We start from the raw sequence: 26,925 nt of genomic DNA, 5'->3' as shown, positions 1-26,925 counted from the left end.
ATGATTAATTGTAGATATTTTATATATATATTAGTACTGCAATTGTGAATAAGATCCATGATTCCATTATATCTTTTTATTTTATTTATTTTCAGATCTTTCCAATATCTGGGGATGATCCTGATTTTCCTTCCTCTGTCTTGCTCTCTGATTAGCAGTTAGTTCCTGGAACTCCTTAAAACTGTGTCACTTTCATGAAGGTATCTTCTTTCTTTGCTTTGCTTAGACCTTCTCTCCTGGTAAAATACAATGAGACCAACAAACAAGCACAAAAATGAGAAGACATCAAGTCAGCATCTACGTGCTGCATTCTTTAGAGAAAACTGATCCTTGACCCATCAGTTTTGATAAAAACCATGACCCCTGCCCCAAGGATTTGAGTTAGTTTTGGGAAGGCAGCTTCCATAGTTTGAACTCTCACTCTCATGTTCGGAGGTCAAGGGATCTGGATGCCAAAGGATTTGGAAGAGGCAAAGGTGATACAAAAAAGTTTAAAAATCCTTTCCAATTCTTAATCATTTAAAAATGGCTATATTTTCTTTCTTCCTTTCTTTCTTTCTTTCTTTCTTTCTTTCTTTCTTTCTCTCTCTCTCTCTCTCTCTCTCTCTCTCTCTCTTTCTTTCTTTCTTTTCGAGTAGGCTCCATGCCCAACATGGAGCCCAATGTGGGGCTTGAACTCATGACCCTGAGATCAAGACCTGAGCTGAGATCAAGAGTGAGATGTTTAACTGATTGAGCCACCCAGGCACCCTTCCACCCTTCCTTCCTTCCTTCCTTCCTTCCTTCCTTCCTTCCTTCCTTCTTTCCTTCCTCCCTCCCTCCCTTCTTTTCTTTCGTCCTTCCTTCCTTCCTTCCTTCCTTCCTTCCTTCCTTCCTTCCTTTTTTTCTGGAGTAGGCTCCATGCCCCCAAAATACCTATATATATATTTTTAAATTATTTATTTATTTGACAGAGAGAGAGACAGCCAGCGAGAGAGGAAACACAAGCAAGGGGAGTGGGAGGGGAAGAAGCAGGCTCCCAGCGGAAGAGCCTGATGTGGGGCTCGATCCCAGGACTCTGGGATCACGCCCTGAGCCGAAGGCAGACGCTTAACGACTGAGCCACCCAGGCGCCCCAAAATACCTATATTTTAAATTGGGCATTCTTCAGCATCCCAAAAGGTTAAGCAAACCCAAAAAAAAATGTGCATCACGTGTGCTATATCACAAACTATGTTTTCGAGAGCATCTGAAATCTTGTTTGTACATGTATCTTGGTCATCTAGCGCCTACCATTGATCTACAAACCAAGAAAATTCATGGTCTTACCATTTTTAAAAACTCAAAAATTAAGACGTCCAGAAGAAAATTTCAAAGTTAGATATTACCATGTATATGAAAGAACAAGAAAACAAACTCTTTCTAACACTCTTAATATACTGGAGAAATTGTTTCTCTCACTCTCGGATTTCCATTTAACCTTACAGGTGAAAGACTTTGTTGAACTTCATAACATAACGACTGTTAAAGTGAAAATGTCAAGTAAAAGGGAAGCCCTCCATCTGAAAAAAGACTGAACAATGATGCCCTCAACCTTAAAGGCTTTAAACCTGCCCAGAAATCCACCTCACTAGGTGACGTTTCCCTCTGCCTCCTCCTGATTAAGCTTGCTATTTGTTTGAATGCACGAGGATTCAAGATAATACAATTTCTTGTTCTGTGTAAAACCAAACAACCTATATTTACTCCTCCTTTCCCTCTTTTCTCAGCAGTTGCATTCCCAGTGGGAACCAGCCGGTCTGGATCTCAGAGGCAGCCCAAGGGGACTGCATTGTGCGTAGATTCCAGGACTCCGGGGATGATGACCGCCTGAAGGCAGATGAGACGCACTGCCACCTGGGGGAGGGGCTCCTGTCGACTCCCTGATCCCGTTCAGATCCTTCAGTGACCAGGGAAGTCCTCCGCAGCTCTGGGGAACTTACTGCACTCCCCCACACTCCCCCAGCTGGGGGCTGCCGGGATCTGAGGGGTGACAGTCTGGTGTCTGGGTCTGTATGTGTCTGTGAAATACCTCCAGGGTGTGTTTGTCACATGAAGGCACCTATTTTTTTCACTAACCTACTGATGAGGGCTGGGCAGAGCCGGTCTGTGTGACCTAGAGAGATGCGGGGGAGTCTGAGGTCGGTGGGAGGGGAGGTGAGGCTGTAGCTAAATCATGCCCTGACCACGTGGCCTATGTTTAGGTCTAAATCTTTCCCTGGGAGGGGCAGCGGCTGGCTCCATCCGTAGGGAGGGCCACTTGGTCTTGGGTCATGAGTTCAAGCCCCACATTGGGCATATAGCTCACAAAAAAAAAAAAAAAAAAAAAAAATCATGGGGGCGCCTGGGTGGCTCAGATGGTTGGACATCTGCCTTCAGCTCCGGTCATCATCTCAGAGTACTGGGAGCGAGCCCCACGTCCGGTTTCCGGCTGGGCAGGAAGTCCGCTTCTCCCTCTCCCTCTGCCTCTCCCCCTGCTGGTGTTCTCTCTCTCTCTCTCTCTCAAATGAATAAATAAAAATTTTTTAAAATTCATTAATCTTTCCCAGGGGAATGGTGTCTTGCTTTCTTCATCAGAGGGCTTACTCACTCCTTTTCCACATCCTGGATGAAGTCAGGCAGAGGCTGATTCCTGGTTTCAGGAAGGAGGAAAACAGCAAGGCCAGAGAGGATGGGGAAGACGCCATACAGGATCCAGGGCAGGTGGGGAGAATACACGGTTAGGATCATCAAGAGGGTGGCCAGGGCTGCCCCAGTATTAGCAGCGATTCCCAGGATTCCTGCAGCTGTTGCCCTTGGAGTGCAAACAATACAAAAATAATTTGGTCTAAATCCACGCAGGTAATTTGTGATTTATTATTTTGCTTCGATTATGGGAGATGTCACAACAGTGTTTAGATCCATGAAGGTTGACCATATATATACTCTTACATTTCAAATGTGCTCTCTTATTTGCTGGCAATTTCTTTCAAGTGCACAAGTGCATTAAGACATACTTCCGTTATTAAAAAAAATACTCTTATCCCTAGCACCTACCATTGAGTGGTTCTGTAGATTATGTGAGGTGATATGTTAAAAAATAACACAGTGCCTTGCCAAAGTCAGATTTTAATAAATTTGGCTCTAATTTTTGTTCCTATTAATACTATTATAATTGGTGCTTTTGATATCACTCCTCAGTGTTCTTCCCACTGTGAGTGTTAATTAGCTGGGAAAGGTCTGTTTTGACCCTCCTAGAGCTTCCATGCGATTTGTACCTGATTATGGTAGGGATTAGCTCATTTCCATGGGCAGAAGAACACATGATCGCTGCTGAACAAACTCCTACTCCCACAGTGGACAAAGTAACGCGCAGGGTCTGCATTTCTGGAAAGGAAGACCAGTGGGACTCAGGAAATCAGAGCTAAAGGAATCACCAGCCGCCAAATTACAAGTGAAAAAGAAGAATTGGAGATGTTTGCATGTGTTAAATACATTGTAGAGAACGTGCACAGAGGCAGAGAACAGTGTAGTGACGAGTAGCTAAGAAATGTGACTTACCTGTATGTTACAACTTAACAGAGAATAAAAAACCTGAGTCATTTTATTACCTCTCCCTTCTACATCAGAGATTTGCCGAAGACGAAGAGGGAAACTTGAGTTTGCTTTCATTTATTTTGTCCAGTGTCTCCTCTGCCTTTCATGTATAAAGTAGGACTCCATGTGAACAGTTACCGGGGGACGTAAAGCTCATTGATGCCCTTGAGAAGTTTAAAACCTGAGTGCGTACACGATATCGACGTGGGGCTAGTACTGTGGCAGAGAGTAATAAAACCGTTGTCTTAGGTTATGGGTAAGCTGGACGGTAGCTTGATCTAGAGTAATATTTGAAGATCTAAGAATAAAGACCTGTATCAGGCAAAAAGTGTTGGACTTTGGAAACCTCTGAAGGAAATCTCAGAGTCAGTTTTCTACTCAATAATTAAAAAAAAAAAAATCTCACGAGAGCGTTACAACATTGGAGTATGCTCTGTGGTAAAGGAGGAAACATGCACCCTTTCTGACATCCGAGATGAGGGCAGAGCTACCAGTCTGGGATGCTGTAAGAGACACAGCTATGCTGGGAGTTAAGCAAAGCATGGAACCACCTCTTCATTACATAGGATCATTTAATTTAGTAAAACTGACTCTGAGAGAGGCTTTAACTGCTTCACTCCTTGTTCCTATTGCATACTTCTCTGCTTGAAGACAAGATAGTTTTATTTTCTTGAAATCAAAAAGTCTTCCCTAAACCACGATTGCAGTTACGGTGACCTAATACAAGACACACAAGTGAATATATGTAGACATCAGGAGTAAATTGTCACTGAAGGTGTAGTAATAAGAAAGCAAATGGACCGAGGAAACGACGGTATTGTGTTCTCAGGTGAGATGCAATTAACATATATCGGACACAATACTGTCATTTACAAGTGTGGTTAGGCAAAGCCAAAAGGGCAAGTGATCAATTGCTCTCCTAGAGAAACTTTTAGGAAGAAACGGCACGAGGTACTTCTCAGATGTGATGAGGAAAGCCCTAGAGCTGAACAAGCTTTTACTGAGCTTAGACTCTTTCCCAGCTGCTTAGTGGTAAAATCTGTCCTAAATCTTCAGATCAGTGTCGGGGAATCATTAGAACCATATTCTCACTTTCCTTGTGTGAGTCCAGTCCCCGAGTCCCTGAGACATTTCCTTTTTTTCAACCTGTGCTCTTTTCTCACCTTCAGGGAGAAATGTGGCGGTCAGAATGGAGATTGCAAGTAAGGACACGAAAATCATCTGGCTTACTCGACGGCCCATATGATTCAGTGCCAGAAGTGCAACATAATTGGCGGGGAGGTTGACCATGTTAAAGAGAAACTGGAACAAGAAAACATTGTTCCCAATCTGCTGGAGGTGGAGAAGCAGGCCATAAAAGGGCATGTAGATTGCAAATCTGCAGCGAACAAAAGAAGGATAGATGTCATTACATTTAGACCCTAGCCGCTATAAACGACAATCATAAATATCGTCAGACAGGCGGCCAGTGGTTGGTGTTCAAGTACAAAAGGCATGATCTGTTTTGTAGAATATTCTACCTGGTGATGATTTAAAAACTGTCATTAAATATTGCATAATGATGGAGGTCATAATGGTTACCTTTTTTGGTGGGTGGGGGGTATTGTTCTTAAGAATACATAATGAGGGGGGCGCCTGGGGGGCTCAGTCAGTTAAGCATCTGCCTTCAGCTCAGGTCATGATCCTGGAGTCCCTGGATCGAGCCCCGCATCAGGCTCCATGCTCAGCAGGGAGTCTGCTTCTCCCTCTGCCCCTTACCCTGTTTGTGCTCCCTCTCTCTCTCGATTTCTCTCTCTCAAATAAATAAATAAAATATTAAAAAAAAAAAAAAAAGAATATACTGAGGCCATCTAGGGTTTTAGAGTTTTTTCTATATCCTGATTTGGGTGATGGTTGCATATTTACATATGTAAATATTCATCAAGCTATATACGTTGGTGCACTTAAACAATTTTTTTAAAATTTATTTAATTACGTGATCTTCACACCCAATGTGGAGCTCAAACTCGCAACCCTGAGATCAAGAGTCACATGCTCTTCTGGGGCGCCTGGGTGGCACAGCGGTTAAGCGTCTGCCTTCGGCTCAGGGCGTGATCCCGGCGTTATGGGATCAAGCCCCACATCAGGCTCCTCCATTGTGAGCCTGCTTCTTCCTCTCCCACTCCCCCTGCTTGTGTTCCCTCTCTCACTGGCTGTCTCTATCTCTGTCAAATAAATAAATAAAATCTTTAAAAAAAAAAAAAAAAGGAGTCACATGCTCTTCTGACTGAGCCAGCCAGGTGCCCCAACTGCTTGTAATTTTATCTCAGTTGAAGTGGAAACAAACAAGTGAAGAAACTTAAGCGAAAATCTCTACTGTGATTGAAGTTCACAGCCTCCATTTCCAGGTGCTGAGCCTGGTAAGGTGACATAATAAAGAAAACTCATTGCACAATTAGTTCTGGGTCAGTCTTTCTGTAACGAAAAAACACAATTATCTTTCTGGCTTCCTCATGTTGCATCTCCAAATCTGTCCCTCCAACACGGTGTATCCTTTGACAGGAATAGATTCATGTCTCCACGATCTTAATATTCTTCACACACGGTGTGAAGCCTACCTCACGAAGGACAGTAAGCAGATCCTTCTGCGCAGGACAGGTGTGCGGAACAAGTCAGGCACGGAAGGTTTTTTCTGTGCTGCCTCCAGCTCCTCCTGCATGACGGCTCTCAAAACCTTCAACAACAACCACCACAAGAAACTGTTGAGTTGTCACGCAATGTGCGCACTGGGAGGTCCCCACGGAGGATGCTCTAGACCACTTGCTGTCATAGTTAGTAGCAAATCGAGACAGCAAAAATGCACTGACATGTGAAAGGTGAATTAGGGAGTTAAAGGAGCCTCAGGAAAATTATGTAGCAGCAAGGACTTTTTAAACACAAGATCTGAGTGGGCTGCAGGGCATCAGAAAGGGTGTGTATGTTCGATATTCAGATCAGGAAGGGAATCAAACGTGAGTTACTTGGATTCAGGTCCAAAGCCCCATTTATGCTAGAGAGACCCGGCAGCTAAGCTTGGTTCCCAGCCGGCCGTCCTTTGCAAAGAAACTGTTTATTTCAGGAAAAATGACATCTCCTGAGAGCCTTTATTTTGGTTCTTCATTCAGTCTCTTGGAGCGAAATCCTGGCATATTGTGCCTCCATGAAGGAGAGGCCTAGAATTCAATCTGAAGATAAAACCAGGGTGGGATCTTGATGTAGAATTATTTATACTCCAGTTGGTTATAATCTGGAGTTACTTAATGGTCCTGCAACATGCTAAGCGCATACCTTGCAGATGGTGATTATTTCTAAACCCCAATTTCCCCATCATAGAAGGAGGAGGAGGAGGAGGAGGAGGAGGAGGAGGAGGAGGAGGAGGGAGGTGGAGGAGGAGGAGATGGAGGGGGAGAAGAAATACATAGAGAAAAATAATAGCACCTTTTTCATGAAGACTTTCTAGCCATACATGAGGTTGTAAATACGCAGACGGAGTTATATCCAGCACGCCTCAGCTACTTATTAATTATTCCAATAATATTGACTTAATTCTCATCCCACCTTTACAAATGAAACAACACCATGGAATCCACTGGAAAAATTCCATGAGGAAGGGACTTTAGAGAAATGTAAGGTCACCTAAGTGAGGACATACCAGATCAAGAGTGTCTTACAGGTGCAGAGCCAGCTCAAGCAGCAAAATGCTGGACTTATGTTTTTGGAAGAGAAGAGTCAAGACAGCATCTCCTTCCTAAAACTAACACCAGAAACCCATGACCGGGGGCCATTGTTATGGGTAGTATTCTAAGAACGGGCTCCAAGGATACCTTAAACACGGGCCAGAGGAGGTCTCCCATGCCTATGAGACTGGCCTCAAATCATATCCAATATCAGGGGAACATTTGGGAGATGCTGAGGTTATTTCACACTGGCCATTCATTCTTGGTGAGCAGGGATGTGAGTTGCATTTCCAGAAGAATTTAGTGAGGTGATACCAGGTCATTTATGGGAACTCAAGGAGCTCCCCCTACCTGCTAAAATTATTATTCAAGGAAGAGGAGGCCTATATTCAAGTTTCCCAGACAAACAAAGCTTTAAAAGTTCGTCAGCACGAGAGGCACCTGGGTGGCACAGTCAGTGAAGTGTCTGACTCTTGGTTTCAGCTCAGGTCATGATCTCAGGGTCATGAGATCGAGCCCTGTGTGAGGCTCTGTGCTCAGTGCAGAGTCTGCTTAAGATTCTCCCTTCCTCTCCTTCTGCCCTCCCCTGCACATGTGCACGCACTCTCTCTCTAAAAGTAATTAATCTTTTTTTTTTTTAAGTTCATCACCATTAAACTGGCCTTGTGAGAAATGTTAAAGGGACTTCTTTAAGTGGAAAAGGAAAGGCCATAGAGGTGAGAAAATTCTGGAAGGAAAAAAATTTCATGAGTAAAACCAAACATACAGTAAAGGCAGTAGAGTGATCACTTACAAAGCTAGTATGAAGGTTAAAAGATAAAAGTAGTAAAATCAGGGGCGCCTGGGTGGCACAGCGGTTAAGCGTCTGCCTTCGGCTCAGGGCGTGATCCCAGCGTTATGGGATCGAGCCCCACATCAGGCTCCTCTGCTATGAGCCTGCTTCTTCCTCTCCCACTCCCCCTGCTTGTGTTCCCTCTCTCGCTGGCTGTCTCTATCTCTGTCGAATAAATAAATAAAATCTTTAAAAAAAAAAAAAAAGGTAGTAAAATCAATTATATGTAAAGAATCAGTTATGGGGGCTCGCACAGTAATTAGATGGAAAATACGGCAATATGTACATAAAATGGGGAGAGGTAAATAAAAATGAAATTCTTTTAGAATGTGTTCAAACGTAGGTGATCATCACCTTAATACAGACTACTGTATCTTTAGGGGCTATACACGAACCCCACGAAAACCATACACCAAAACCCTGTACTAGATACACAAAAAATAAAGAGAAAGAAAGCCAAGCACATTTAAAAAAAGTCCTCTATTACAAGGAAAGAGAACCAAAGAAGGAGAAAGGAACAGAGAAGGACTACAAAACAACCAGAAAACAATGAACAAAATGGCAGTAAGTACGTATCTATCAATAATTACTTTAAATGTGAATGAACTAAATGCTCCAATCAGAAGACGTGGGGGCAGAATGGATCAAGAAAAAAAAAAAAAAGGCCCATCCGTATGCTGCTTACAAGAGACTCACTTCAGACCTCAAGAAGCGTGCAGACTGAAAGTGAAAGGATGGAAAAATATTCCACGCAAATGGAAGGGAAAAAAAAAAAGCTGGGGTAGCAATACTTAGATCAGACAAAATAGACTTAAAAACAAAGACTGTAGCAAGGGACAGAGAAGAGCATTACCTAATGGTAAAAGGGGTTCAATGAGAGGATATAACACTGTTAGTGGGAATGTAAATTGGTGCAGAAAACAGCATACAGGTTCCTCACAAATTAAAAATAGAAGGGCACCTGGGTGACTCAGTCAGTAGAGCGTCTGACTCTTGATTTCAGTTCAGAGCATGATTTTAGGGTCCTGGGATTAAGCCCCACATTTGGCTCCATGTTCAGCAGGGAGTCTGCTTGAGGATTTCCCTCCCTCTCCCTCTGCCCCTGCTCTCGCTCACGTGCACCCTCTCTCTCTCTCTCTCTCAAATAAATAAATAAATAAATAAATAAATCTTTTTTAAAAAATTAAAAGTAGAAATACCATAGGATCCAGTAATTCTACTACTAGATATTTATCCAAAGAAAACAAAAAACACTAATTCAAAAGGATACGCTCCCCTATATTTATTGCAGCATTATTTACAATAGCCACGATATGGAAGCAACATAATATCCACTGATAGATGAATGGATAAAGAAGATGTGGTGTGTGTATAATATATGTATGTATATAATGTATATCCATAACGGGATATTACTCAGCCATCAAAAAAGAACGAGATCTTGCCATTTGTGGCAATCTGGATGAACCTAGAGGATATTGTGCTAAGTGAAATAAGTCAGACAAAGACAAATACCATACACTTTCACTGACATGTGAAATCTAAATAACCAAACAAAAAGAGAAACAGATCAATAAATACAGAGAAAAAACTGGTGGTTGTCAGAGGAGTGAGAGGTGGGGGGATGGGCAAAATGGAAGAAGGGGAGTGGGAGGTATAGGTTCCCAGTTATGGAATGAATAAGTCATGAAGTAGAAAGTACAACATGGGGAATATAGTCAATGGTGGTGTACTAGCATCGTGTGGAGACAGTAGCTACACTCGTGAACATAGCATAACGTATAGAGTTGTTGATTCACTATGTTGTATACCTGAAACTAATGTAATGTTGTGTGTCAAATAGTCCTCAATAAAAGAAAGAAAAAGCAAGCACTGGTTGTTATACGCAACTGATAAATTATTGACTACATCTGAAACTAATGATGTACTATATGTTGCCTAATTGAATTTAAATTTAAAAAAGACCATGAGAGACTATGGACTCTGGGAAACAAACTGAGGGCTTCAGAGGGGCGGGGGGTGGGAGAATGGGATAGGCTGGTGATGGGTATCAAGGAGGGCACGTATTGCATGGTGCACTGGGTGTTATATGCAAGTAATGAATCATGGAACTTTACATCAAAAACTAGGGATGTACTGTATGGTGACTAACATAATATAATAAAAAATATTATTATAAAAAAATTTAAATAAATAAATTTTAAAAAGAAAGAAAAAGCAATCCTAAAGTTCTTATGGAAACACAGAAGACCCTTACAATCAAAGAATTTTTGAACAGGAACAAAGCTGGAGGCATCACATGTTTTGATGGCAAAATATATTACAAAGCTACAGGATGGTACTGGTATAAAAACAGACATAGCCCAATGGAGCAGAATAGCAATAAACGCAGCACACACAGTCACTTGATCTTGGACAGTGGTGCCAAGAAGTCACAGTGGGGACAGGATAGTGTCTTCCATGAGTGGTGTTTTGGAAAACTAGATATTGACATGTAAAAGAATGAAACCGGGAACTTATCTTATGCTGTACACAAAAATCAACTCACAAAGGGTTAAAGACTAAGATGTAAGACCTGAAACAAGCAGAGAACAGAATGGTATCTGCCAGATGCTGGGGGGTGTGGGAAATGGAGACATATTTGTCAAAGAGTATGAGGTTTCAGTTATATGAGGTCAATCAGTCCTAGGGATCTACTGTATATCATGGTGTCTATAGTTAGAATACTGTACTATATATTGAAAATTTGCTATTAGTGGGTTTTCTATTGAGTGTTATCACAAAAATAATGAATAAAGAGGGCAGGAGAAGTTTTAGGAGATGATGGATACGTTTTATAGCGTAGGTTGTGGTGCTGACGTTTGGATGGGTACTTATCAGATACATCAACTTGTCTATATTAAATATGTACAGCTCTTTGTATGTTAATCATACCTCAATAAAAATTTTTTAGATTTTATTTAAATTCAAGTTAGTTAACGTATACTGTATTATTAGTTTCAATGGTAGAATTCCATGATTCATCACTTGCATCAAGTTGTTTCAAGAAAAATCCTTCAGATGTGCCATTGAACATGTTTCCGGAGATGTTTTATTGCTCCTCCTTGACTGTCTAGACCCTAATCCTCTCCTTTTTCAATTAAACAAGGGAGATGATTTTTCCTTGTCTCTATGAGAATCCTTTCCATCTCCCTATCATCGCAAACAGAAAAGTTAAACCCCAAAGAATTATAAACAGGATCTTGAGATATTTGCACCCACGTGTTCACTGCAACACGATTCACAATAGCCAAACCATGGACACAAACTAAATGTCCATCAGTGGATGAATGCATAAAGAAAATGCGGCATATACATACAACAGGATATGATTCATCCATAAACAGAGGAAATCCTGCTAGATGTTACAACAGATGAATCTTGAGGACATTTTGTTATATGAAATAAGGCAGTCACAGAAGGACAAATATTGCATGATTCCATTTATATGAAGTATATAAAATAATAAAACAATAAATTGAATGGTGGTTACCAGGGACCAGGGAGAAGGAATATGGGAGATTGCTGTTCAATGGGTATAGAGTTTTAGTCATGCAAGATGAAAAAGTTTTAGAGATCATTGTACTTAGAGTTAATGATACTGTATCGTACAGTTAAAAATTTAAGAAGATAGGGGCGCCTGGGTGGCACAGCAGTTAAGCGTCTGCCTTCAGCTCAGGGCGTGATCCCGGCGTTATGGGATCGAGCCCCACATCAGGCTCCTCCGCTGGGAGCCTGCTTCTTCCTCTCCCACTCCCCCTGCTTGTGTTCCCTCTCTCGCTGGCTGTCTCTATCTCTGTCGAATAAATAAATAAATAAATAAATAAATAAATAAATAAATAAACTTTAAAAAAAAATTTAAGAAGATAGAGCTCATGTGTTAATTTTAAGATGTCTTGATTTTTCTCTTATTAATACTAAAGTTCCTTGAAACGTGGAATTCTGACCCATACTGCCATGCACGGTCAAGCACCATGACTGACACATTATAATTTTTTGATAAATAATGTATATGTTCATGACATGATGAATGCTTTACTTAATGATCCACAGCAGTATCTGCCTTCCAGACCCCGGGCGGGGGGGTTGGGGAGAGGCATTTCCACTCAGTCATGCTCTTGGAACTTGTAATAAGTAGAATGTAAACTCCACAAAGCAGAGATTTGGACTCTTGTGGCCAATACAGTATTTCCTGGAGAGAACAGAAGGGGCCTCGGGAGTCACGCGTAAATACCATTAACGGAAGACTGTATGACCAAGTTAACACACTCTATTCGGCACAGTCCCTAAGCCTCCCTTCTACTGGTCTTACTATACTTGAAAAAGGCCATCAGGATATGAATGGAAAGAAATGGCTTTGTTTGGATTACTTCCTCTAACACATACACAATTTTTTTTTTTGATGTAGTGTTCCATGACTCATTGTTTACGTGTAACACCCAGTGCTCCTGCAATACGTGCCCTCCTTAATACCCATCACTGGGCTAGCCCCTCCTCCACCCCCTCCCCTCTGAAACCCTCAGTTTGTTTCCCGGAGTCCATACACAATCTTTACAATCGTAAACCCTAAGAGCTATCTGCTCCTGTTGAGTAAAAATATCTGTGTTCAGTTCCCAGCAACAGGATATCCTCCCTTTATATTAACTCAGACAATGTGGACAGCCATTGACAACCAGAACAATGAAGTAAGAAGACCCATAGCCAGACTCGTGTCCCCACCCTTTATTCACCTTATGGACACCAACGAATGCCTATGTCAGGTCACAGGTTCCCTACATCCCATAACCCACTCCCATTCCTGTTCACCTCCATGGTGAGGGCTTCTCCCGCATTCTTCCTTCCATTCCTGTGTGCAGCTTTTCTCAGGACCTTTAAGCCCTCCTCGAATTTGTTGGTGGTAACCAGCCATCGAGCAGACTCCACCAGCCACCTGATCAAAGAAGACAGAGGTGCAGCCAAATCTCTCATGAGTCCATATTCTTTGTCCTGAAATGCCTCTCCCCTCCCATCTAATACCTACCTCTTGTTCTGATATACCAGAAAATACAAACTTCTGATCTCTCGTACCCTAACTAGAAAACTGCAGGATGACCTCTCCCCATGAGGTACATTTCCACTACTGGCGATATAAAGCAGGAGTCACATTGCCCCTTCAGTCTTATGCTGGGGAATATTTCCAGGTTTGGCAAATAAAAATAATGTGCCCAGTTAAATCTGAATTTAAATAAGCAGTGAATAGGAGTAATTCTTGAGCATAACTATGTCCCGTGCGATATTTTGGACCTTCTCCCACTGAAAAAGTATTTGTTGTTTCTTTGAAATTTTACTTGAATGAGACACCCTGTATTCTATCAGGCTAGTAAATAAAAATACAGAACTCTCAGATAAATAGAAATTTCCTATAAACTACGAATAATTTTTAGTGTAGCTATGTGCCATGCAATATTTGGAATAATATACACCAAAAACTGTTGTTTACCTGAAATTCAAACTTAACTGAGTGTCCTTGATATTATCTGGCAACCCTACCTGTTCAGCTTCTTGAGTTGTACATAGGACACTTATTAGGAGAGCATGTGTTCAAGTTCTTCACTAAGAACCAAACAGAATTCTTAGGACCTGACTCCATGGACCTTGCATCCCAGGATCCGCTAAGATAAAGGAAAGATAAAAGATAAAAAGAAAGCTTATACCTTGACAAAAGAAAAGAGGCAAATAATGGTACAGAAACCACCAGCTGAAGGGTGTGCCAGTCTCGAATGGCAAAAGCCAGTCCTCCCAGGATGATCTGTCCTATGCAAGAAGTACAGATTGCCACTGTTATTCCCAAGGCTTGGAATCGGGGCACGGTCCATTCCACAGCTGAAAGAAAACACAAACAGGATTTTGACGTCAAAGTTGGAATCTCATAATGCTAAGCAAAATAAGTCAAGCAGAGAAAGACAATTATCATAGGGTTTCACTCATTTATGGAACATAAGAAGTAGGAAGATTGGTAGGAGAAGAAAGGGAAGAAGAAAGGGGGGGTAAACAGAAGGGGGAATGAACCATGAGAGACTATGGACTCTGAGAAACAAACTGAGGGCTACAGAGGGGAGGGGGCTGCGGGAATGGGATAGACCCGTGATGGGTAGTAAGGAGGGCACATATTGCATGGTGCACTGGGTGTTATACACAAGTAATGAATCATGGAACATTACATCAAAAACTAGGGATGTACTGTACGGTGACTAACATAATATAATAAAAAATTATTATAAAAAACTTTTTAAAAAAGTTGGAATCTCAAAGTCAAAGTCACGGCTTGGAAAATGTCAAAGATGCAAAGCGCTTACTTACTCAGCATAATAGTGTTGGTTATGATGTTCATGGCAGAGCAGCCAGCCAAGAAACGTAGCACGCAGTAAATGACGAAGGTCGGAGCAAGGACAGTGCAGGTGTCAGCAACGGCCAGCTGGAGGAAACACCAACGGAGAATGAACTTCCTCCCAAACCTGAGGAACGAGAACAGGTTAGATGGGGGGGTAAGAACAACCTGATAGGAAAATAAACAAAAAGAAGGCACACTGGGAAAGTGAGTGCATGTTTCAATGAGGGAACTTTGACCTTGACATTTGAAAGAATCGACAGCTAGTCAACAGGAGATCTTCCCAGAAGCAACCCTCCTGTTTGTAAATAGGTACCAAGTATGTCAATACTTCTTCCCCAGCCTGTCACCAGATCTTTGAGACCAACGGAAGCCGTATGAGACGGGTTGCAATCCTGGAAATTTGAACACATCACAAAGGTCCGTTGTACTAACACAGGCACTTAACACAGCAGAGTCTGTGCAGTGTCTAGAACACGAGGGAGCTGCTATGGGCTGAGCTGCATCCCCTGCCCCCACCCCAATTCATATATTGAAGATCTAATACCCAGTGAAATGGTATTTGGAGATGGGCTTCGAGGGAGCTAATTTGGTTTTGATGAGGTCATGAGGGTGGGGTCCTTATGATGGGGTTAGTGCCCTTTTACGAAGAGCAATTGCTCTCCTCTTTCTGCCATGTGAGGCTATCACAAAAAGACAGCTGCCTTGAAGCCAGGAAGACAGCTCTCACCAGACACCAAATCTCTCTGCACCTAGATCGTGGACCTCCCAGCTTCCAGAACTTGAGAAAAGAAACTTCTGTTGTTTAAGCCATCTGGTCTCCGGTGTTTCATTGTGGTAGCCTGAGCTGACTAAGATAAGCTCTAACTCTGTACTTGGGACTCTGGGACCATGTGGGTCCTGGATAAGTGATATGAAAGGAACACCCAAGGAACAATACAGCAAAGTTGCTGATGGGTTACATTAGAGCCCCTCTCTGCGATGTCTGGCTTTATAGGCCTGGAACAACACACTTCCCTAAAATAAGAACGGAGCCACAACTCGGAGAACTTTGAGTGAGTTCTCAGAGGAGAGGATTCGGTAAGATGAGCATAAAGAAACAGAGAAGGAGAGGGTATTTTTATTTTATTTTTTGAAAGATTTTATTTATTTATTTGAGAGAGAGAGAGAGAGAGCAAGCAGGGGAAGTGGCAGGTGGAGGAGAAAGGAGAAGCAGACTCCCTGCTGATCAGGGAGCCTGACATGGGGCTCGAGTCTAGGACCCCGGGATCATGACCTGAGCCAAAGGCAGATGCTTAACCAGCTGAGCCACCCAGGCACCCCAGTGAGACGGTATTTTTGAAAAGGAAGGAGAATTCTGTGTTTCACAGTTTTCTGGAAGAGAGGACCTTTCTCTGGACAATGAGGATGAGACACCTGTGCCGATTCTGTTTGACCAGTAGTAGACAAACAGTGGGATTGGACAAAAACCCTGCAATCCTTGCTATGCTTGCAGAATATTTCCATTATAATGCAGTGTTAAATCTTTTATATTCTGAGTATTTATATTAGACACATTTGTATTTCCACTCAAAATGGAATAAAATCTAGGTAAAGAAATGCTATGATTAATGACATGACATAATAACAATTATTGGGGAGTCTGGTCCATCACAATGAAAGGCAGCTGTAAGAGGCATCATGCACTGGTATCTCGGGGGCGCCTGGGTGGCTCAGTCAGTTAAGCGTCTGCCTTCAGCTCCAGATCATGATCTTGGGGTCCTGGGATCGAGGCCCACCATCGGGCTCCCTGCTCAGCAGGGAGTCTGCTTTTCCCTCACCCCCTGCTGGTGCTCTCTCTCTCCCTCAAATAAATAAACAAAATAAAAATCTTTAAAATGTAGTGATATTTAGAGCCACAGGCATTTGGCAACAATCTGGTTGTCCATCACCAAAAAATGGATGAAGAGCTTTGTCATGGATCTTCACTGTGGACACCGTGTAGCAATTAGAAGAATGAACTAGAAGTACACATAGGAACGTATATGCACCTCAAAAAACATTGCATTGGGTGTACCAAAGAAAAAGAATGAGATAATAACACATTTACATACATATGTGAATTAAAATATATGTAAACCAATGTCATTTATTTTGAAAAAACACATATGAATTTAAAGAAATATAGCTAGTGCGTTATAATGACCCCTATAGGGAAGAAGGAATTGGGATTGGGGCATAAGGAAAAAATGAAACAGATACATACATACATGAAAGGAATTAGTGGCCAAACTAATGAGGATGCTGTCTCATGAAATGAGTATAGTTCAACCATCTGTGGTTTATAGTCAAAGGAAGAGAAATTTGTGCTGTGCAAAATATTAAGACTATTGTTTCATTAATTATTAATTGTGCAATTTGGCTGTATGTTCACCATTGCTTTTTTTTCTTTTTCCAGATGCAGAGGAAGATGACTCTTCCCAGCCTTATATTTAAGTCAGAGTCATACATCTGCATTCTGACCATGAATTGAGGACAGAAGTGACCAAGGCCACTTCCAGACCTGTCCATACAAGGTCCACTTGGGTCCTGCTCATTCTCTCTGACAACATGGCTGGAAACAAAAAAAAGTGCAGATGAAAAAGTCACACAATGGAAGATTCTGGTTCTCTGAGCCACAACTCAGAGGATGGGGGCCACATGACCCACACCACACTGTGAGGACAGTGAAAATCATGATTTTATTAAAATCCCAATTTTGTGTCTGGGATTCTTACTGTAACTAGCTACCTTGGCCAACACGAGAATGTTTGAATAATTGTGTTTGATAAAGATAACTGGAGAAGCTTCATATGTTTTCTTTTTTGGTATAGGTTTCTCAAATTTATTTTGAGAATAAAAATAAAAAGTATTTTATTTGAGGGGTGCCTGGATGGCTTAGGCAGTTAAGTGTCCCACTCTTGATTTTGGCTCAGTTCATGGTCTCAGAGTCGTGAGATTGAGCCCCAAGTCAGGCTCTCCGCTGGGTGTGGAGTCTGCTTAAGATTCTTTTTCTCCCTCTTCCTCTGCCCCTCCTCCCGAGACTCTGTCTAAAAAAAATTTTTTTTAATTGGAAAAGAAAACATCATGTAGAACTGTAAACATATGTATAAAAAGAGGTTACAAAATTACATATGGACTTTTACCAGTTTTATTTAAAACACATATTTCTGATGTATGTGGCTCCCACTTGAGTGGACTTGTTCTTAGCTCTATTTTGAAAGTTGTCAAATATGAAAGTTTAAATGAATACTATAACGGACACTGCTATAAATCTCAAGCAGATGCACCACTAGATAGCATTTTGCTATATTTGCTTTATTTCTTTGCCTTTGTGAATACACACACACACACACACACACACACACACCACACACGAACTCTTTTCTGTTGAACCATCTGAATGGCAGCCACAAATCACGTGACACATCACTTCCATTTTTTTTTTAGCATGCATGTATAAAAAATACAAGTAGTTTCTAGGGGTGCCTGGCTGGCTCAGTTGGTTAAGTGTTCGACTCTTGATTTTGGCTCAGCTCATGATTTCAGGTTCTCGAGATCAAGCCCTGTGGCAGTCTCCGTGCTCATCGGGGAGTCTGCTTGAGATTCTCTATTTCCCTCTCCGCCTGCCCTTCCCCCCCAACTAAATAAATAAATAAATATTTAGCATCTCCTTGCTTGCCCATGTATTACCCTTTAATGGGAGGGTCATGGGAAGAAGGCAGCTTGGGTATTTGTTAGCTGAGCGTAATCTTGGCTAGGGGGTTATATTTGGGACAGATTGTTTTCAAGCAGGTCCATACTCAACACTGTTTTCCTCTACTTGAGATCTCCTGCTGCCTGACTAACAGGCACTTCTGGGTTATTACTGTATGTGCTTCATTTCCTATTTTCCTTCATCTCCCTAAATGGTATCAGTGTGTATCCATTTGCTCTGGATGAAGATACAGATACTCCCATCATTTTTCCTAAGGATTATTTTGATAGCCTCTTAGATGCTTTTCCTACCACCACTCTGGCTCTCCCTCCCACTTAATCATCAATGAAGCATCAGGAATGAGGTTTAAAAGATCCTATCATAATAATCATCTTAAAAGGCTCAGATGGGTACATTTCAGGTTCCAGGAGTAAGGTCTTAAACCCTACTGCTTGCCTTTCGCTCCATCAGCAAAGACACATGTACAGAACACAAAAAGCAACTAGCTGAGCTCAGTTGAGAGTGAAGATAGATTGTGGCGGGGAGTGTTTTCTCTCTCCGAAGAGGGCAGATGGACACCAATACAAGGAAGATCCTATTTCCACAGCTATTATCCTGAAGTGAGGTGCAATTCACACGGTAAGTGAAGGGAGTGGCATATATCTTGTGATCTGTGGAACCAGGTTACAGATGGTGGGAAGCTGGGAACATCGAAGAGAGTGAGGGTCCCAGCAAGGGAAAGTGACAAAGAGAGCATCCTTAAACTGTGTCTACCACGCATCCCCTAAATAGCCCCTGGAGCATGCATCTGCAGAAAGCAGGTCAATATAGACAAAGATCTGAACTGAGCTTGGAGTTTCTGCATAAGAAATAGATTCCAGGGGCCCCCGGGTGGCTCAGTCGGTTAAGCGTCTGCCTTCGGTTCAGGTCACGATCTCAGGGTCCTCGGATCAAGTCCCGCATCAGGCTCCTTGTTCAGCAGGGAGCCTGCTTCTCCCTCTTCCTCTCCCCCCACTTCTCTCAAATAAATAAATAAATAAATAAACAAATAAATAAATAAAATCTCAAAAAAAAGCCCCAAAATAGATTTTAGTTCAGTCCGAGGCTTGAAAATTATCTGCTAAAATGAAGGAATCAGTATGACTGATGAGTAATAACGGAAAATGGAATCTTCACAACTTCATATTTATAATATTCAAGATATAATTCGTAATATCCCGCTATGTGAAGGACCAAGAAAATGGAACTCCATTTCCTAGAGAATGGAAATCTTTTGGCTCTTCTGCCAAAAGTAGACAAAGTTTGGGACTAAGCAGCAAGGATTTTCAAGTGGTACTATAACTATCCTCAAAGAGAGAAATCAACTATGATTTTAACGTATGAAATTCAAAGCTTAGAAATGGGCCTTCTCAGAGAGACGGCAACACAGGTAAGCTAAAGTTATTGAAATTCAAGAGCTGAAAAAGCAGTTTCTAATACGAAAATTTACTGGATGGACTTAACAATCCTGTGGACACAAGAGAGAGACTACTTGAAGATAGATCAATAGAGGCTGCAGAAGATGAAGAACAGAAAGAAATAATGGTTTAAGAAAGTGAAAAAAGAGCCTCAGAGCACTGTTACACCAGGAGGTGGGACGTAGTTCCTGTAAAGAGCCAGGTAATTAGCATTTTAGAAGTTGTAACCCACGTTTTCTTATTTGTCTGTCTTTTTTAAACTACTTTTTGTATTTCTTTTTTTCAGATAGACTATTTTTAGAGCAGTTTTAAGTTGGCTGCAACATTGAGCAGAAAGTACAGAGATTTCCCATATATCCTGCTCCCATGTACGCACAGCATCCCTACCTATCAATATCCTGCACCAAGTGAGACATTTGATACAATGGAGCCTACAGTGATGCATCATTATCCCCCAAAGTCCATAGTTTACATTGGGGTACATTCTTGGTGTTGTACATTCTATGGTTTTTGACAAATGTATAATGACATGTACCCACCATTACAGTATCCTGCAGAGTAGTTTCACTGCCCTAAAATCTCTGTGATGTGCCTATTAATTTCTCTCTCCCTGCCCACCACTCATCTTTTTACTGTCTGTACAGTTTTTCCTTTTCCAGAATATCATATAGTTGGAATCATGCAGTGTGTAGCTTTTTCCGATTGGCTTTTGCGTGGTATGCATCCAAGATTCCCCCATGCCTTTTCTTTTTTTTTTTTTTTTTTTTAAGATTTTATTTATTTATTCGACAGAGATAGAGACAGCCAGCGAGAGAGGGAACACAAGCAGGGGGAGTGGGAGAGGAAGAAGCAGGCTCCTAGCAGAAGAGCCTGATGTGGGGCTCGATCCCAGAATGCTGGGATCACGCCCTGAGCCGAAGGCAGACGCTTAACCGCTGTGCCACCCAGGCACCCCAGCTGCGCCCCATGCCTTTTCATAGCTAGATTGTTCATTTATTTTTAGCACTGAACAATATTCCATTGTCTGGATGTATTACGGTTTACTTATGCGTTCACCTACTGAAGGAAATGTTGGTTGCTTCCAAGGTTTGGCAATTATGAAGAAAGCTGCCTTTTCAACTACTTTCTTATTTTATCAACTCTTTGTTTTTAAGTCTTTTTTTACTTTCATTTTTACATTTACATATTATAGATATATTTTTCATTTTTGGCTTCCTTTCACTGTATTCAATTTTATTTTTGTATATATATATATAAATTTTGCTTTCTTTACAATTTTGGGGTTTAGGGTCTTCTAACAAACAGACCAAAATACACCCAGGACCAAGTGGATAACCCTGTTTTGTCCACCTGGGAGATTATATTCTCTCTTTTTCCCCTTTGTTTGTTTGCTTGTTTCTGATCTCTTCGGATTTGTCTAGTGTATATTTCCCTTGGGTTGTGGTTGATATTTTTGATTTTGTTCTCTCATCGATCCATTCTTCTCTGGGCAAAATGACTAGGAGGAATTCACAACAAAAGAAAGAAGCAGAGGTAATACTCTCTGCCACAGATGTAATTGATATGGATATAAGTAAAATGTCAGAGCTGGAATTCAGGATAACAATTATAAAGTTACTATCAGGATATGAAAAAAGCATAAAAGACTTTAGGGAATCTCTTAGTGCAGAAGTAATATCTAATCAGGCCAAAATTTAAAGTGATTTAACTGAGATGCAGTCTAAATTGGATGCTCTAACAGCTAGGGTAAATGAGGCAGAAGAGAGAGTCAGTGACATAGAAGACTAGATAATGGAAAGGAATGAAGCTGAGGAAAATACAGAAAAACAACTAATGGACCATGAGGGGAGGCTTTGAGAAACCAGCAATACCATAAAGCGAAACAATATTAGAATTATTGGGGTCCCAGAGGAAGAAGAGAGGAGGAGAAGGTATAGTTGAGCAAATCATAGCTAAGAACTTCCCTAATCTGGGGAAGGAAACAGGCATTCAAGTCCAAGAGGTAGAGAGAATGCCTGCCAAATCAATAAAATCAATAAAAATAAAAAAATAGAAAAAAGAAAGAAGAAACTAAACAGACCCACAAGAAATATTAAAGGGGATCCTGTAAGCGAAGAGAGCCCCAAAGTAACATAGACCAGAAACAGAAACAATCTACAGAAACAGAGACTTTACACGTAATACAATGGCACTAAATTCATATCTTTCGATAGTTACTCTGAATGTAAATGCACTAAATGCTCCAATCAAAAGACACAGGATATCAGATTGGATAAAAGAGCAAGACCCAGCCATATGCTGTCTACAAGAGACTCATTTTAGACCTAAACGCACCTCCAGATTGAAAGTGAGGGGGTGGAAATCCATTTATCATGCCAATGGACATCAAAAGAAAGCTGAGGTACAAATCTTCATCTCAGACAAATTAGATTTTAAACCAAAGACTGTAGTAAGGGATGAATTGGGACTCTATCTCACACTAAAGGGTTTATCCAACAAGCTCTAACAATTATAAATATTTATGCTCCTAAATTGGGAGCAGCCAATTATATAAACCAATTAATAACCAAATTAAAGAAATACATTGATAATAATACAAAAATAGTAGGGGACTTTAATACTCCACTCACAGCAAAGGACAGATTATCTAAGCAGAAGATGAATAAGGAAACAAGGGCTTTGAATGACACACCAGACCAGACAGACTTCACAGATATATACAGAACATTCCATCCCAAAGCAACAGAATACACGTTCTTCTCAAGTGCACATGAAACATTCCCCAGACTAGATCACATACTGGGTCACAAATCAGGTCTCAACCGGTACCAAAAGATTGGGATTATTCCCTGCATACTTTCAGACCACAATGCTTTGAAACTTGAACTCAATCACAAGAGGACATTTGGAAAGAACTCAAACACTTGGAGGTTAAAGAGCATCTTGCTAAAGAACGAATGGGTCAACCAGGAAATTAAAGAAGAATTTTTTTAAATTCATGGAAACAAATTAAAATGAAAAACACAACTGTTTAAAATGTTTGGGATACAGCAAAGGTGGTCCTAAGATGGAAGTATCTAACACTACAAGCCTTTCTCAAGAAACAAGAAAGGTCTCAAATATGCAACCTAACCCTACACCCAAAGGAGTTGGAGAAAAAATAGAAAATAAAGCCTAAACCCAGCGGGAGAAGAGAAATAATAAAGATTGAGCAGACATCAATGAAATAGAAACCATAAGACCACTAGAACAGACCAATGAAACTAGAAGCTGGTTCTCTGAATTAATAAGATCGATAAGCCTCTAGCCAGACTTATCAAAAAGAAAAGAGAAAGGACCCAAATTAACAAAATCATGAATGAAAGAGGAGAGATCACGACCAACACCAAAGAAATACAAACAACGTTAAGAACATATTGTGAGCAACTATATACCAACAAATTAGGTCAACTAGATATTTCATACAAATGAATACAATATCTGTCCTCTTTTGTCTGTCTTATTTTACTCTGCCTAACATTTTCATGGCTCATCCATATTATAGTATGGGCCAAAACTCTATTTCTTTTTATGGCTGAAAAGCATTCCATTGGATGTACAGATCCTATTTTATCCCTCCATCCATTGATGGATACTTGGGTTGTTTCTACTTTCCGGCTGTTGTCAATAGTGCTGTAATGACATTGTTGGATAATTATCTGTTTGAGTCCCTTTTTCAATTCTTTTGGTTTTATACCTAGCAATGGAATTGCTAGGTCATATGGTTACTCTACATTTAACTTTTTAAAGAATTTCCAAAGTATTTTTCACAGTGATTGCACCATCTTACCCTCCTGTCAGTAGACTTCCAATTTCTCTACATCCTTGTGAATGCATGTTATTTTCTGTCTTGTTTTTGTTGTTGTTGTTTTTTGTTTGTTTATTGTTGTTTTAATATTTTACTTATTTATTTATTTATTTGTTTGAGAGAGCGAGAGAGAGAAAAGAGAGCACAGAGGGAGAGTGAGAAGTGGATTCCCCACTGAGCAGAGAGCCCGACATGGGACTCAATCCCAGGACCCTGGGATCATAAACTAAGCTGAAGGCAGACGCTTAACCAACTGAGCTACCCAGGTGCCCCCATCTTTTTATCGTATTATGGCCGTTCTAGTAGGTATGAAGTGTATTTGACTGTGGCTTTGACTTACATTGCTTTCAATATCATGTTGAACATTTTTTTCGTGTGCTCTCATGCACCATTTGTCCATCTTTTTTAAAGAAATGTATATTTAAGTCCTTTGTTCATTTAAAAATTGGGTTTTTGTCAGTTTGTTGTTGAGGGTGGGGGTTCTTCATATATACTGAATATTAAACCCATTCCATTGGTCTGTTTTCCTATTTTTTGGATTATATATAATTTACAAATATTTTCTCCCATTACATAAGTTATCATTCTCTTTCTTGATAATGTGCTTTGAAGTACAAAAGTTTTTAATTTTTGATGAAGACTAATCTATCTATCAATTTTTTCATCACTTGTGCTTTTGGTGACATATCAAAGAATTCATTGCCAAACGCAAAGTTATATAGATTCACCCCCCTCCCATTTTCTTTTAAGAGTTTTATGGTTTTAGCTCTTGTATTTAAGTCATTAACCCATTTTTTGTTAATATTTATTATGGCTTTAGGTAAGGATCCAACTTTATTATTTTGCATGTGGATACCCAGTTATCACTTTGTCATTTGTGGAAAGGGCTATATTTTACCAACTGAAAGATCTTGGCACCCTTTTCAAAAAATGAATCAGCCACGGAGATATGATATGGCTTTATTTTTATTTCTGTAAGTGGGTGGTTCTGTGTTACGGAACTGTTAGAAATGGACACTCTGACTCGGAACACTTTTATAAGCTACATTTACTGTCATACCTTCAGAGTTCACAGTTTTGAGCTGACATAACAGATGGCATTGTGCTGGTAGGCGGTAAGGGAACCTTAATTCTCCATAACCCCCAGAGGAGACCGGCCTGGTGTTGGCATTTGGCTTTCTAATTTCTAAGTGGTATTGTCAGGCACAAGATACTCCAATTTCTAACACCACAAATGGTGACAGCAGTCGTCATTAGATTAATTACATGGTTGAAAACTTACCTTCAAAGCCCTGTTTTGATGAAAACAAAAATCAAGGTCACTGGAAACATGTTTTCTATACACCATCACGACACGTTGCTATGGACACAACAGTTTAGTAGGAATGTCTGCCCATCACACTTGGGAAACAGGGACATGGTGACCAGGCTCTGGAAATCCATAAGCATTCAGCTCACAGAGGCCAGGAGGGACAGAACACGGTCCCCTGGCCAAAGTCTGAAACACTGTTTAACGTATCTCCGTCTTCAAATACACTGAATCTTATGTCGTGAAACATCCTCTCTGTTCCCATAGGTAACTTTTCCCCATCTTCCTAAACAACGTGCTGTGTCACCTCCTCTCTAAACCCTGTCCTAAAATGTCCCCATGTCTGATGGAGATGCTGTTTCTGTGTCCTGTACATGGATGGCACTCACAGCTGACAAAACAGCACTCGCTACACTGACTATGATGTCCATGTGTTTCTAGATCCCTGGGGACCAAGAAAGCCCCAAGACAGTGTAATTGACAATAAGTGTGTCTTCATGGAAGAATGATGTGTTAGTTCAACAAAATACCCCAGTGATCCAGAGACACTCACCTGTCTGATAAATGGCCAAATATGATGCCTCCCACCAGCATTCCAGCCATGAATAAGAATTTGGCTATTGATTTCAGTGACTGAGATTCACATATCAGGTCCCACTGGAAGAGAAGAAAACCACCAAAGGAACACTGCATAGCGGCTTATAACCCCTCAGTGGAAACCTGATTGAAAGAACTTGAATGACTTGAAGTTTCTTTATGTCAGGCCCCCTTCTTCCTCTCCAGCTTCCTTTCCTTTGTTTTCTTTTCTTTTTTTTTCTTTCTTTCTTTCTTTTTTTTTTTTTTTTTTTTTTTTGCATTAGCTGGCCTTTATCATTCAGCTATCAGCTTAAATACAACTTCCTCCAGGAAGACTCATCTAAACCTGTTGGCTACATTAATGCCTTGCTTTATTTCGTATGAAGTGATTCTCAACCTTGGCCACAGAATGCAATCATCTGAGAAGCTTTAAACATTTCCTGATGGCAGAGTCTTACCGCAGATCTACGGCTGCTCAGGGGCACAGTCTGTGCTAGGAAGTTTTGATCAATATCCTGATGTTTCTAATTCACGAGCGTAACATTTTTAACACATTACATAAATTACTTGCTTAAACTTTGGTCTTCCTAAGAATAAAAGCCATATAATTGCAAGGCCACATCTACTTTTTAGTTCTTGGACTCATTAAATACATAGATTAATGGCATTTAATAAAGACATAGAGAACACTTGCTGAAATAATGAAAAATGACCACCTATATAGTGATTAAAGCCTTGAAGGATGTTCATTATTTGTCTGCCTCTAAACACCCAGACTGTGGACTCACAAGAGGTAAACAGGACCTGTTACCTTAGTCACGATGGTGGAGGGAAAAGAGCTTTGGTCGTACACCCAGCCATCCACACAGGGCTCCGTGTCCAGCTCACTTGTGTTGGGGAAGGTCCCATTCAGGTGAAGGAGCTGCCACTGGGGATGGATGAAGCGACGGCATTTCTCTGGCTTCAGGTGTGAGTCCAGTGGGATGGAGATTCTCAGGAGGGCATCTTGGCGGAGGATCCCAGTGCCGTTAGCAGAGACAGTGTCATTGTCGAGGATGTGGACCCAGCAGCGGTGACCAGGGACGGCTGCCGTGAAGTTCTCCAGTGAAACATGAGGGTACACCAAGAGGTTGGAGAGACAAAGGAAAACCATCTGAAGGATCTGGAATCTTCCCAGGCCTCCAACTTGTTCCAGGAGGTCCTCAAAGGCCATCAAGGCTGGACAGGCGATCCCCAGTGAAAGGCGAAATGACTATTTAGAACAATTCAAAGGGAGAAGGGTCTCCATTCACTACGTCACACCAAGCGTGTGTTGATCCTGACCCCACTTCTTCCTCAATGGGCCCCGCTTCACCTCTACCAGGACCACTGAAGCTGATTCTCCAAATTGTTTGGGGATCAGGTGGGTAGCCGTTTTCTTTAAAGTCCCAGAGAAGTATTTTGCTGAGATGTTTCTAGCAGTTGACCAGCAGCACTGTTTAAAGGTGTACTTTG

The 26,925-nt window shown here is 41.1% G+C and overlaps 1 protein-coding gene across 1 annotated transcript; it reads right to left on the bottom strand.

Annotated features, from left to right (window-relative positions):
• Positions 1–61: 61 nt before the first annotated feature.
• Positions 62–26,925, bottom strand: LOC123789794 (organic anion transporter 7-like). Its single transcript, XM_045793719.2, has 10 exons — positions 26,243–26,925; positions 25,409–25,512; positions 14,500–14,654; positions 13,854–14,022; positions 12,967–13,090; positions 6,192–6,307; positions 4,758–4,972; positions 3,276–3,384; positions 2,609–2,812; positions 62–236 (listed from the first exon to the last, which is right to left on the bottom strand). The coding sequence occupies exons 1-10, from the start codon at positions 26,642–26,644 to the stop codon at positions 176–178; spliced, it is 1,659 nt and encodes a 552-aa protein (XP_045649675.1). The 5' UTR covers positions 26,645–26,925; the 3' UTR covers positions 62–175.

The sequence above is a fragment of the Ursus americanus genome, chromosome 24 (assembly GCF_024610735.1).
Source record: "Ursus americanus isolate L20-20 chromosome 24, mUrsAme1.1.p, whole genome shotgun sequence".
NCBI classification, from domain to species: domain Eukaryota; kingdom Metazoa; phylum Chordata; class Mammalia; order Carnivora; family Ursidae; genus Ursus; species Ursus americanus.
Note: the sequence above shows the minus strand (reverse complement) of the source record. Positions and strands in the feature narration are given on the sequence as shown.